The following is a 13,316-nucleotide window of genomic DNA, read 5'->3' as shown; positions in this document are numbered from 1 at the left end:
GTTGGTTATATTTTGAGAGATGTATAGTTAAGGGCCCATCCTCATCTGCCCTGAAGGGAGAACCAGTTGTCCAGTCAGTGGCCACCCCACCATGCTGAGGGTTCCAAGGACACTAGAACCATGCTCACTAGTGTTAACTCGACTGTGTAATTATGATCTGTCACAGCATACCAGCAGACCAGAACCCCAAAGCTGTATTGAAGCTTGTTTGAATTTAAGAATACAGAAAGCAATGAATAAGTTTTAAATTTTCTTCATCCTTCTTCCTGCATTTCTCCCCTCAATTTGATCTTACTTCCTTCCCAACCCTAAATCAAAATAAAACACACACACACAAACAAAACAAAACAAGAAAATCGACAGTTGTTCTCCCCATCAACCCACCATCTCTTTGGAGCATCCTTTCACAAATGTAGCAAATGGTTGAGCAGGACTTCTGCTCCCCCAAACCAACCAAAAGGACTCAAGTAGGAGACAAGGATGTGACAAGCACCACACTTTGTAAGTGAGCTATGAACAGTTAGGGAGGAGACATTTCCTTGGGCTTATTAAAAAGAGGCTAATCTAACTCTGCCATCTGAGTCATCCCTGGGCAGACCCCACCCTAGGCTATATGAGCAACAAAGAGAGGAGATGCAAAAGAATTCTTGGGGATAGGGGTGAATCATTGGCCTGAGTGAACTGGCCATGGCCTTTTCCTCTCCTTCCTGGAGAGGGAGGTTTGAAGATCCTTCTCTCCACTCAAAGAAAAAGAGCTTCAGAAGTACCAATCATAGAATGGCCTGCAACAAGGGAAAACTGGTTTCTTTCTCTCAGGTTGGATGTTTACATATGTAGCATATTTGCTGGCTGCCCGTGCCTATCTGAGCAGGTGAAAGGAAAATTAGAGAGAGACAGCAGAGCAGAGAAAGAAGTGGTGAGTGGAACATCTTTGGTGTGGAAAGACTTGTAAGCTTCCTCTAGATCAAGTAGATTCTGGGGTAGGTAGCTTGGCTGGAGTCAACTTTCTGGTACTCCACCCAAAATGGCCCCAAGGTGGAAGCTAACAGGATTGCAAACCCAGGTGTGGCTTCCACACTGGGAAACAGTGGGAACGTCTCCTACAGGGCTCCAATGATCTCACGCAGGCATCTTTGGAGAGAGAATCAGCAGTTAGCCAGTATTATCTAGAGAGGCAGCAACACCCAGCAGAGGGAACAACTACGCAGTTCAGTAGAAAGCTTGTTAACCTTCTTGCCTCACCTCTCTACCTGCCCCAACCCCGAGAGAGTGTAAAATAAGAAGGATGGGAAGAAGAGGGAAGGAGCAGCATGCCCCTGCCACTCCAAGTGCCTCAGACTGGAGCCTCGATGGGGAGAGAGGGAACCTTAGATGAGTGGGAGACTCAAGTTTTAAACCGGGTGAACTAAGACTGGTTTTTTATTATCTAAATTGACTGGAAAGCTATGGGGCCCAAGGTGTTGTTAAAGGACAGGAAAAAAAGATCCATCAAAATACAGATGAAAGCATCTGTATTTTTTTCAGAGAACAATTTTTTTCAGAGAACAAGTATTTTTCAGAGAACAATAAGTCTGTACTGAGTCAGACTTCTGTCTAGAAGGTTTGAGTCTCTCAGACATCCCTAACACTGTACCTCTTCAATTCTATAGCCCTATGGCCCAACTACACCCACACCAGACCAAGGTTCCCACAAGATCCCAGGCAATATATTGTAGAGACAAGTGCTAGAGGAAGGCAAAGAACCTCTTCACTACTGAAGAAATCCAAGATCCCCGGACAGGAGGAAGAAAAACCATAGCATATACTGGAAACTTAGATTCCATAAGACCACGAGATAAATAAAGCTTTTAAATTTGGAGTAACACAGGGAGGGGATGGCCCATCAGAGCAAAAGTTTTCAACTGTATATTCTTTTACCTCTTCTGCTATTTGATGGGATCCTTCTAGGTTCTAAGCTCTGTGCTAGGAACTTAGTGGGCATTTTTGTTTGCCGATCTCACACACCTGTTTTATTCAGCCTACATGCAGCTGAAATGACAAGTGATTTCAACTCTACACATTGAGTCAATACAACAGTAAATATTGTACTATATTTGAATATTTCTGCCTATGGTTTCAGTCATCTTGAGATCTCAGACACTGAACTAGAAGTCGAAAGCCCAAGATTTTAGTTTAACTAGCTTAGAGGACACCTATGGTTTTGTCTGCCCATCAACACTCCTTCATGGGACTGGCTACCATCCTTTCTTTTAGTGATCAGCTCCCCAAAACATACATTCACACAAACATATAGACATATACATGCATGCCACACCACCTGCCTGGCCCCTGGTCAAGGCATCTTCTCACATGGCCTTCTCTCCTTGGCCTTGATGGTTGATGAAGTAACTTGAGCTGGGACAATCACAGTGCCCTACTCCCCTGGGCACCATGTCCTAAGCCTGGTAGGTAATTCAAGCTGGTCTTTGTGAGGTCTTCCCTGGTTATTTTTGGAGGTAACAATAGAACACAGAGCTCTTTTCTTTGGTGGTGGAAGACAAAGTCCATGTGAAACCAGGAAATGCAGTGGCCCTATGGAAGAAGCCATTCAAGAATAGGAGGACTAAAGCCAACACATAGAGAGACACCCAGAGGTGAGAGACTGAGAGTGGGTCCTGAAGGCATTGGGACTAGAGGCAGTCATGCCCAAAGCCAATTGCCTTCCTGCCCATCCTGCAGTTTGATAATAAGCTCATAAATCCGTTGTTTTGTCTAAGTTTGTTTGCACTTGATTTCCATCCCTTAAAACGATACAAATTATGAGTAGTAAAGCTACATATAAAAATGCCATGCCACAGCTATGGTTTATACTCTAGCCCAAAGGAATGAGAGACAGAAGGTAAGGGAAGACTTGTGATCTAGAAGAAATCGGTACAGAGCAGGGGCAAGAGGAGATGTTACAGATGTAGAGGAGATAAGACTGGAAATGATTGAGCAGGTGACAAAAGAGCAGAGATCTGAAAACTTACTGTTGGATATAGAGAAACTGTCCTAAGATGAAAATGGGCTCTGAAAAGCTTCATCCTACATTGAAGAACAGACAATAGGAAATGTCCTTGAGCTTGATCAGTCTTGGGGAAATAACAAATCACAAAAGAGGCCTTGAAGTCCTCAAAGGGATCCACACACCACAGTTAAAAGGATGAGCTAATAGAGTTGTTTTTAATCACGATTTTAGCAATGGAACTCTTTCTTCTAATGAAATATTACTTTAACACAAATATAGGATATAGATCAAAGCAATGAGTCAATTACTTGAGCAATTTAAACCTTCATCGCCTGACCCCCAAATACTTCACTGTTTATGGAACTTCTGAAGCTCCTCCAGGAAACACTGGGATTTTGTGGAGCACAGTATGAAAACCACTCACCAGGAACACCCTACACGCATGTCTACTCCACACACACGATACCGTGCTTCACAACAACCTGACACCCTTCAGCAACTACATAACAGTGCCCATGAGCAGTACCTATAAAGAGGCACAGATGGGGGCTGGCCCCGTGGCTTAGCCGTTAAGTGGGCGTGCTCCGCTACTGGCAGTCCGGGTTTGGATCCCGGGCGCGCACTGACGCACCACTTGTCGGGTTATGCTGAGGCCGCGTCCCACATACAGCAACTAGCAGGATGTGCAACTATAACATACAACTGTCTACTGGGGCTGTGGGGAGAAAAAGGGAAAAAAAGAAGCACAGAATTTAAATATAGATACTTGCTACTTTAAGAAGGGAAACAAACCATATCTAAATTCGCTTGTTTAGACTACGTTTTTCCTATTTATTCTTACCAAATTCTTATGTTTATAACAATTGCTCTAGTGTTTTCCTCAATCGTGCCCCCACACCCTTGTTTTTCCCAGAAACTTTCATTTATATTTAATGCCTGGATCTTGTAATTTCTTGAAAAGGACAAAGACAGAAGTCCATTCAAGGCTGTAAGACTGCTTTTCCTCCTAAGAAACTGTCAGCCAAATTTCTCAGGGAGGAACTGGAAATGAAGTGAGAGACATTGATAAATTTCCCTGCTGAACAATCAATAAAAGCCTCCCCATCCCGTGCAGACTCCCACTGTGGAAGCAAGGGCCATAATTACATTGTCAAAAATTCACTTTGCCCAGGCTGACAGTGACCCCCTAGAACAGTGACATGTGATTGGCACTCGGTTTGGGATGGTGAACCTGGATTGGCAGATGGAGTAGCGAAAGCAAAAGGCAAGAGTGAAATTTCCTTATTGATTACAACGACCCAAAGCCCAGACCGCCCCTCTGGAGCAGTCCTGCGACCCTTGAGTCATATTAACATATCAAAGTGAGCAGCCGACAGAACTTACTAAACCATCTGATCTCCACCAGAGATTCAGAACATGCCTTGCCCCAATGCACTTCCACACCCAGAGAAAGAGAAAGACAGTGCTGCATGTGTGTGTGCATTCATGCAGGTGTGTGTGTGAGTGTATGAGTGTGTGCGAGCTTTTCTACATTAAAAGAAAAACATGAAATATGCTTTCAACTCCATCTTTCCCCGTGACAGCTGAACAGCAAGGCCTGTTTGCTTAGCGATTTTAATCTATGATAAAAATTAGCTCGAACAGAAGGGTTACCAGGGGCAGAAATGAAGAATGAGGTGGGAGGGAGAAGGTGGGAAAAGCTATATTACTGACATGCAGACCCATCTGCATGATTCTCTATGACCCGCACTGGAGTTAAATGAGCATCCATCAGTCAGTCCTCTGACTGTTGGGTGTTAGGAATAAAATGCCTGCAAAAGGTCTCCTATACTGGGCAGTGCTCTGCTTCTGGCTAAACTGCGGCCCATGCAAATGGTTTCCAAGAAACTTTATTGTAACTGGGGCCCATGCAAATGGTTTCCAAGAACCTTTATTGTAACCACACCTGAGAATGGCGGTTAGCCACTGCTGGGAAACAGCTGCACCAAGAGAGATTAAAATCAAAAGGTGTTTGCCAGGTGGTGGGAACTGAGCAGAAGATGTCTGGGAATGTCATCATCAGCTCATAATATCCAAAGCTAAGATCTCTCTCGCACTCTGACAAAAAGAGGTAAACAAAATTAATAAGGAGAAAAATCTCTAGGCAGAGCTGGCCCCATGCCAAATTTTGAAATAGCATCCCCTCCCTTCTCACCCTAAAAGAAAATATGAGATCATTGGCACTGGGTACTCAGCGCCTTGGTGGGCAGGGGGTGGGGTGGGGTGGGATGGGGTGGTGGGGAGTGGGGAAGAGTACAACCAAAATAGCCATAGCCAACACTGCTTGAGTGCTACCCTGTACCAGATATTCTGGAGCTGTTCACAAACATAAATCTATGAGGTGGAGACTGTGTTTTCCAGGGTTTTGCTCAAAGCCATAGCTGATAAACAGAAGAACTAGATGATCTGTGATTCCAAAACTATTGACCACTAAAAACAGCGTTTCTCCAAGCGTCGTCAGTGGGCCACCTGAATCAAATCGCCCGAGGGTCCCATTGAAATGCACATTCCTGGGCCCACCTCAGGCTCACCAGTTCAGACGCTGCGGGAGAGGCCCAGAAATTTGCATTTTAAAAATCTCCCCCAGAAGATTCTTCTGTGCCCTAAAGTTGGTGAATCTCCTCACTACATCATCCTGGAGGCTGAGTGAATGCTGGGTCATTAGGGACTTTCTGGGTGCAAAGCAGTGAATCAAGTTGCTCACTGTTTTGCATATTTGACAGCAAAAGAAAATTAGTTTCTCCCTAAAGCCCCAGTGTCACCAGACCCACCTCTGGCCCTGGAAAAAGGCCAGTGAAATTACGTAACGATTTTAACCACGCTATACCACCGTGCCTGAGGGGCAATCTGTTTGAGACCTCAGGTGGTGAGGGAGTGAGGCGAAGGGAGTGGATTGACGAGCTGCAGGCTGTGTGTGACTGGGGTTCTGTGACAGAGATGCAGAAAGGAATCTCGCCCACCTGGTGGCTAAGCTCTTTTCTACATAGTATTTCTTTCAAATGAACAAGATGCGGCAGCACCCCATCAGAGAGGAAAATCGCTTGATTTTGCCTGCGTTCCTTGTGGAAGCTCCGTGGTTCACGAGAGATCCTGGTCGCTCCTGTACCGGCAGGGCTTTGGGGAAATGGGTAAAGCAGTTTTTGATGACAACCTATCCCTGGGAATACAAGAAAGGAGAGGAGGAAGAGGAAGACAAGGGAGAAGGAGAAGGAGAAGTAGAGGAGGGAGCAGAGGGAGAGGAGATGTCTGCACTCTCAATATCCAGTAACATCACAGGGCTAAAGCAGCAACATTTTTTTTTTTAACTTTCAGAATTCTCAAAACATATCAGAAGCATCTACTTTGCTTTAATTGCCCCATAGTGACTGTAAGCAATGGCGCTAGAGATTTTCTTAACTTGACATCTGTTTAAACACAAAGGCTTAGTAGCACAGGGTACATTTAAAGTGCAGGCACATCAAGGTATATTTATGAACTCTTTTGCTGATCCTTCATAATAGAACCTGAGAATGAGAAGGAGCTGGAGTGAAAGAAGTAAAGTAAAAGAATTAGGAGAGTTTTCCCTCTTCCTCACTTGAATTTCCATTTCTAGCAGGAGTTGTGCCATCTGCATTGTATAGGACACTGGCTATCAAACCAGAGGATCCTGTTAAGCTTCAGGATCCTTCAGATTGATCTGTGTCATCTTGTTCTCCGGCTATGTTTTTTTGGTGGTAAACAGCAACACATTGGGTTGGTGGCCTAAGCGGCTGTTGGACTAGAGCAAACATTTAAAGATCATGGCTGATGTGTGAACGGATAGAAAACTCTCATGGATCCTGGGCTACAAGATCAATCTAAGTGCTTGCTGATGAAGATAGAGAAAAAAGTCCTCCATAGAAGTAGAACATAAGAATATTACAGGCATTTTGAATTTTTGTCCAGATAGTTATGGGTTTTTTAAACCTTATAAAATTTATCCCCAGTGTCTAGCACTGTGGCTGGGCCCTAGTCAACACAAGAAATACTTGACAAAAAGATCCCACTTCCTCTCATAGTAAGCCAAAAGAGGCAAAGAGTGCTTTTTATTAGACAGTGATTGAGGCCTACAGTTCATAATAGAGGCTTGATGGAGCAAAATGTCAGACTCCTCAGCATAGATACATGCCCAAGTCTAGAATAATTATTCTATGCTAGGCAGTGGGGTTTTATCTTCTTATGCCAATATAGAAATGCCAATGCAACATCATGTTTTCTGGAGATTGGGCCACTACCTGGAGCCCACATTTTGATCTACCTTTGGCTCATGCTATGTAATCAAAAGTATGTAAGTATCCACTGAAAGATACTTAAAACTTATCATTTTATACTTACATTTTCCAGTTGATGTTAAGGATTATCCTGGGACACAGAAATTTCCTGAATCTCAAGGAAAATAAAAATGTCCATTTTGCAAAGTGGGATTAGGTGATCAAAAGGCAAATAAAATTGGAGCAGAAACAGTCTGTAGCATAATTGTTGTTTTTTCCCAGAAATCCATAAACAACCAACCCATCTGTAACAGGACTCTAAGTAGAACTCTAACTGAACCCTGTTCACAGGAGGAGAACACAACCACAATAACAACCAAATGGAGTGGTCTCTATTGGTTTGTGATGCCATCAGTGTATACAGCCCTTAGTATATGCTCAGTAATTGTATCAGTCAGTTTTCACTACATTATGCTACAGTTACAAACGCAAATCTCAGTGGCTTATAACAACAAAGATTTATTCCTCACTCACATGCGTGAGAGCAGTAGGTAGGCTGCAGCTCCGCCCCTGTTGTCATTCAGGTTCCCAAGCCGAAGGAGCTGCCCCTATCTGGGACAGGTTATTCTCAAGCAGAGGGAAAAGAGCAAAATGGCCAAAACATCGTAACGGTTCTTAAAACTTCTACTCGGCCATGCAGTACATCATTTCTGCTCACACTCCATTGACCAAAGCAAGTCCTTGGCTAGGCCCACTCTCAGTGGGGCAGGGAAGTGTGGTCCACCCCCAAGGAGGACCTGAAAGTCACCTGGCATGAGTGGAAGTATATAATCCTTATAGGAAGGGGAGCAAATAATTGGGAACTATAATGTACTCTCCCACAGGAATCATAACAATTAATATTTCTTATTTAAGGAAATAGTGCCCATGCTCTAATAAACTTGGTTGCCTCAGCAACTAACAGCCAAAGAGTTTTAGGTAGTTTTATCATTTTCCCCACTGCCCATTGGGCATTGGCTAGACACAGCTCTCTCTCATCTTCTCTGGTCAATGGCCTCACTCACCATGCAGGGAAAGAGTTCCATTCCTCACAGCCAGGAACTTGACACCGTAAGGAAAGAAGGGGGTAGAGTGGGAACTGCCATAGAGTTTGATCTCAGCTTTGCCTTGGAAGGGCTTGTCCTTGGATCCAATCCGGAGCTCTCCACCATCAGAAACAAGGATGGAGTGTGCCCTGAGCTGGACAGGTCCCGGATCCATGAAAATCAGCTTGCCTCCTAATGGCCAAAGAGAAGATGATCAGTCCCTGAGAGGGTAAGGCTCACCTCCTTTTGACAGTTACAATGTCTAAAGAAATCCTCTTCATTTATCTACTTCTTCTGGAATTAGACTCATTTTATCTTGCCCTTTCTTCTAGAAGCACAATAGAGTGGCTCAGACACCCAGGAGTAGAAGCACTACATTACAAAGCCAGCTTAGGTTAGCTAACACTATTCACTACAGCTGTATTTATAATACATACTTTTTTTTTTTTTGAGGAAGATCAGCCCTGAGCTAACATCCATGCTAATCCTCCTCTTTTTGCTGAGGAAGACTGGTGCTGGGCTCACATCTGCGCCCATCTTCCTCCACTTTATATGGGATGGTACCACAGCATGGCCTGACAAGTGGTGAGTCGGTGCGTGCCGGGGATCCGAACCCGGGCGTGAGTGCGCACTTAACCGCTACTCTACGGGGCCAGCCCCTATAATATTTTTAATGACAGTAACCTAAATATCCAGCAATTTAGGACTGCTTAAACAAGGAATGAGAAGCTAGTCATTTTTACCATTTAGCAGCAGATAAAAGCAGCATATAAAATCAAGTTAAAAAAAAAATCTGGGAAACAAGTCAACAGGAAATAAGAATAGAATAAAATGTCCCCAAATTATAAGGATTAGGATAAAAGGAAGTGTAATTAGGGCCACCATCATGACATTTGTAGCACTTTAGCTGACTAACATCCATTGTACTTTTCTTCTGATAATAGACTCTAATTTCCTTAAGGAACTGCTCTGCTCCGTTGAATAGAGTGGGACTGTCAATCATGGTGTCCTGGCCTACCATAGCCTAAGTCATGTACCCAGGCTTCAAATGGAAATCTGGAGCAAAGAGAAGACTGGAGATGTTCAGATCTCAGTAATTCCAGTGGCGGTAACTTAATGAGCCTGAGAAGAGTTCACATTTCTGAGACCCCTCGCCTACCAATCTCCTTCAAAATGCCCTGATTGCTATCACTTCTACACCTGACTTGCCAGACTTTCCACCAATTATGTAAGATACTCAATACATCCCCAATAAATTTCCTTTTTAAAAGAAAGTTGGTTTCTGTTATTTGCAATCAAATAACCTTAACAGATATGGTTACTGTTTTGCTCTAATATCCAAATTTTCTGTAACATAGGTATATTATTTTATAATAAAATTATTTTATATTGTGAGAATAAATACTTAAGATATTAAAACAAACTTTCATCTTTATAACATTTTTCTTTATAAGGATTTAGAATATTTGCATTTCATGCAGCATTTTCCCAATTATGCCAAAATAATTAAAGCATCCCATATAAATACTTTAACTTAAATGAGCTATTAAATCTATCGCCCTCCTGTACGTGGTTTGCAGAAGCACCGGACTAGACTCTTCTACCTTGTAATAAAGTGGTCAGAGTTGTGCTTTATACTGGAAACAGCAGGGGTCTTCTTTTCCAAACCCTACAGGAGCTTCTAATCTCAACCAAGATAAAAGCCAAAGGTCTTACATTGGGCTACGAAGGCCCCCCATGATTTGCCACCCCATCTCCAGTAACCCCCCAACATCATCTTCTAAAACTCACTTCTTCACTCATTTTCTCCAAACACGTTGGCCTGCTTGTTAGTCCTCAAACTAACGCTTGTGCATCTGTTCTTCCTTTACCTGCGATGTTCGCCTGTCAGACATCCACGTGGCGTTCTGCCTCCTGTTCCTATTCAGATGTTAACTTCTCCCTGAGGCCTGCCCCATCTAGTCTATACAAAATAGCATCCCCAAACCCCTTCCCAAACATATTTTTCTTCATAACACTTAACATCAGACATATTATATATTTACATGTTTACTGTCTGCCCTCCCCCCACTAGAATGCATGCTTCGTGAGGGCACTTACCTGCTGTGTTCACTTCTATATTCCCAGTGTCTAGAACAGTGACTGATAGGCTGTTGGCACTCAATATGTAATTGTTGAGCAAAGAAACAAATGGTTATATCTTTTTAGAGAATCTGATTTAAGAGTCTGAATTACCTAATGGACAAACACACACATACACGTACTCCCATTTTCTCAGAAAGGATGTTGTTACGTTTAATCTCTAAGTCCATACGTTGTCTCAATGAGCTAAAGGTAGGCAAGGAGGTGGAGAGGGCAAGGTGTCAGAAATGGCTCCAAAAGCAGATTCTATTGTAATAAGGAGGGTCTTGGTGAGGGGCAGTGAAGAGCAAAGACTCTTCATCTGCTAAATTTAGTCCTAAATCCAATGTTGTCCTAAAGCCAAATTATTGAGTTAGATTGTTGTTGTTTTCTAGAAATCTCAACTGGAAGTACTTAAATATGTACTGGAAGAATGAGAAGGAGACAAGAAAAAAGCTAAGATGCCTTTAGTCATTTTTGTTTACCTCCATCTCAGTGCAGAGATAGTGATCAATAAAGATTTGACCCAATAGTCAAATGTGGAGGGCACTTCTTCCCTGACCTTCTGTTCTCACATTACTCTTCAGCTTTCCTCAGCTCCCTTCATCAAGCTTCTAGTCTTCAATCCTAAAGCTCGAGCCACACACCATCAGTAAGAGTCATAAGATGTTTACTTGGACTCAACTCCTTAAACTGCCCTTTCCTTTCAGCCACGGTTTAGAACACACTTCACGTGGGTAACCAGTTCACCACATGGATGTGCATGGTAAGAGTTCTTCCCTCAGAGAATTATGGCGACACTTCTTGAAATGATGCTTGTAGATCCCTGGTCTCAGGTCTGACACCTATGAGACACTTACTGCCACGGTGTCTGCTGCTATCGTCACACTCATCATCTTCTCTTCCCCCATTATTGCTATTACTGATCAATTTCCACAGCTGCTCCATCCCTTTAGCACTACTAGACCACTTCCTTCCAACAGCTCACCATCGGTGTCCTGACTTCCCTTCTGAAATATGGCATATAGATCATATACTCAAAGGTAAACTTTCCAAGAAGCATGAAACTATCCTTTGGTGATCTATAGGCTTGATGCTAGAGTGGCACGACGCTGCCTACCAGACTTCCAAAGGACCCATTGGCAATTTTAACTGTCACTTTCCCTTCCATTGTCATTACAATGACAAGAATAATCATTAGAAGTGCAATAATAATCATGACTCCTGCTGTGAACAAGAGGGAAGAACTGTGGCCTGTGGTACAGGCCACAATCTTATGTTTACTGAAACTTTTTAACTCACAGCTACATGTCATTAATGTCCCAACTAATTATCTTCAACTGATGGGCCATGGATTTGCACGGCAGGACTCCTCCATCATAAATAGGAGGAGCTCAGGAAATCTGAGCTGACCTTGATGAACAACTGTTGGAGACAGGGCATGGAATCAAGGTTCCTGTCCTGACTCTGATATCAGCCTCTGAATGACCCTCAGTAAGTCCCATACAATTGCTGGGCTTCAGATTACTCAGTTCTCAAATCTGTCCTACTCAGTGCCTAGGGATTGTCTGTTTTCTCATCAGTGGAGGGTAGAATCATGTGTTCTCATGAGGCTCTTTCCAGCTCTAGAATATTTGACATCTACATCTTCAAGAATGCTGTCAGGTGTGCATTTGACAGTGAATGGAGACATGGAACTCATGTTTTCCTGACCTGCCTATGCTGCAGTGAACTTTGAATTTCACATGAGGAAGGTATTACACATACAGTCAGGAATTCAAATAAGATTATGGGGGAAACCTGGAAGCTAACATTTATTATGCACCTACCATATGCCAAAATTGTTAGATATGTTGTCTGAAATGACCTTCAAAACAAGCCTATGAGGTTGATATCACTCTCTGTCTTTCGCAGAGCAGAGAGTGGGCTGAGAGAGGCTGTGTCAGCCCGGAATAGGCAGAGTGAGCATTAGAACCCAGGACCACCTGGCAGAAAAGCTCACTGTCTATCTACTTCTGAAAACCCTCCCAGGTAGCTTTTTCATTAATTAGGGTTGTTATCATTGTTACATTTAAGGAAAAACATGTATTAACCTAAGTAAGTTTGCCTATGGCTTGTTTATATATGATTTACTTTAATTTTGTTAATGTAGATATACCATGCCTCATTCCGGAAAGGAGTTGAGACAGATTACAGGGATTACTGGATAAATTTATAAACCTGGACTTTGTCCCTCGTATCATCAAGCAAAATATTAAATACACTGAAACAAATTGGTAGAAATTTTAAAACGTCATTTACTGATGGGAACTAATAATGACGCTAATGAAGGGAGAAAAGATCAGCCCAAAGAAAATGAATGATTTGTGTTGGCAACAGTACTATCAACAGGACTGATTAATTAATATAATAATCTTTATTCCCCGCCAAAAAGCCTTCCCTCCTCACTTGATCAGTGGCAAATATAAAGAAATCTAGGTAAATTAAGAAGAGAGTTTGATGAGGAATTCGGCTATTTTTGGTTGAAATATTATAAGTGATAACCAAAGTGAAGCCTTCTTGGTGTGAAAGAATGTAAAATTTATATTTAATCTAGCTCTGTGCCAAGTCCCCAAGTGATTTATCCTCACACTTTATTAGCTTAAAACAAATATACAGTGGGCTGCTTTAAAGAATAGTTACTTGAGTATGGGAGGCCAGTGGGAGGACTTTATTTCTCCACTTTACGGAGTTTGACCCCATTTCTGAAAGCCGAAATAAAGAGCAGGGCTGAAATCAGCCTTTGGCTGTGACCCTTAAATTGCTTGTTATGATTGTTCATGAAAGCTGAGTATGCCCCACAAGTGACCTTGGGTA

At 42.7% G+C, this 13,316-nt stretch overlaps 1 protein-coding gene across 1 annotated transcript in view; it reads right to left on the bottom strand.

The window, feature by feature from the left end:
* PKHD1 (PKHD1 ciliary IPT domain containing fibrocystin/polyductin) overlaps positions 1-13,316 on the bottom strand; it is a 415,790-nt gene that overhangs the window by 269,595 nt on the left and 132,879 nt on the right. Inside the window, exon 36 of the mRNA XM_058554174.1 lies at positions 8,319-8,531. Within this exon, the coding sequence (XP_058410157.1) occupies positions 8,319-8,531 (213 nt within the window). The remainder of the gene's footprint in view (positions 1-8,318; positions 8,532-13,316) is intronic.

This window comes from Diceros bicornis, chromosome 14 (genome assembly GCF_020826845.1).
Source record: "Diceros bicornis minor isolate mBicDic1 chromosome 14, mDicBic1.mat.cur, whole genome shotgun sequence".
Lineage (NCBI taxonomy): Eukaryota > Metazoa > Chordata > Mammalia > Perissodactyla > Rhinocerotidae > Diceros > Diceros bicornis.
This window is presented reverse-complemented; position numbering and strand designations above follow the sequence as displayed.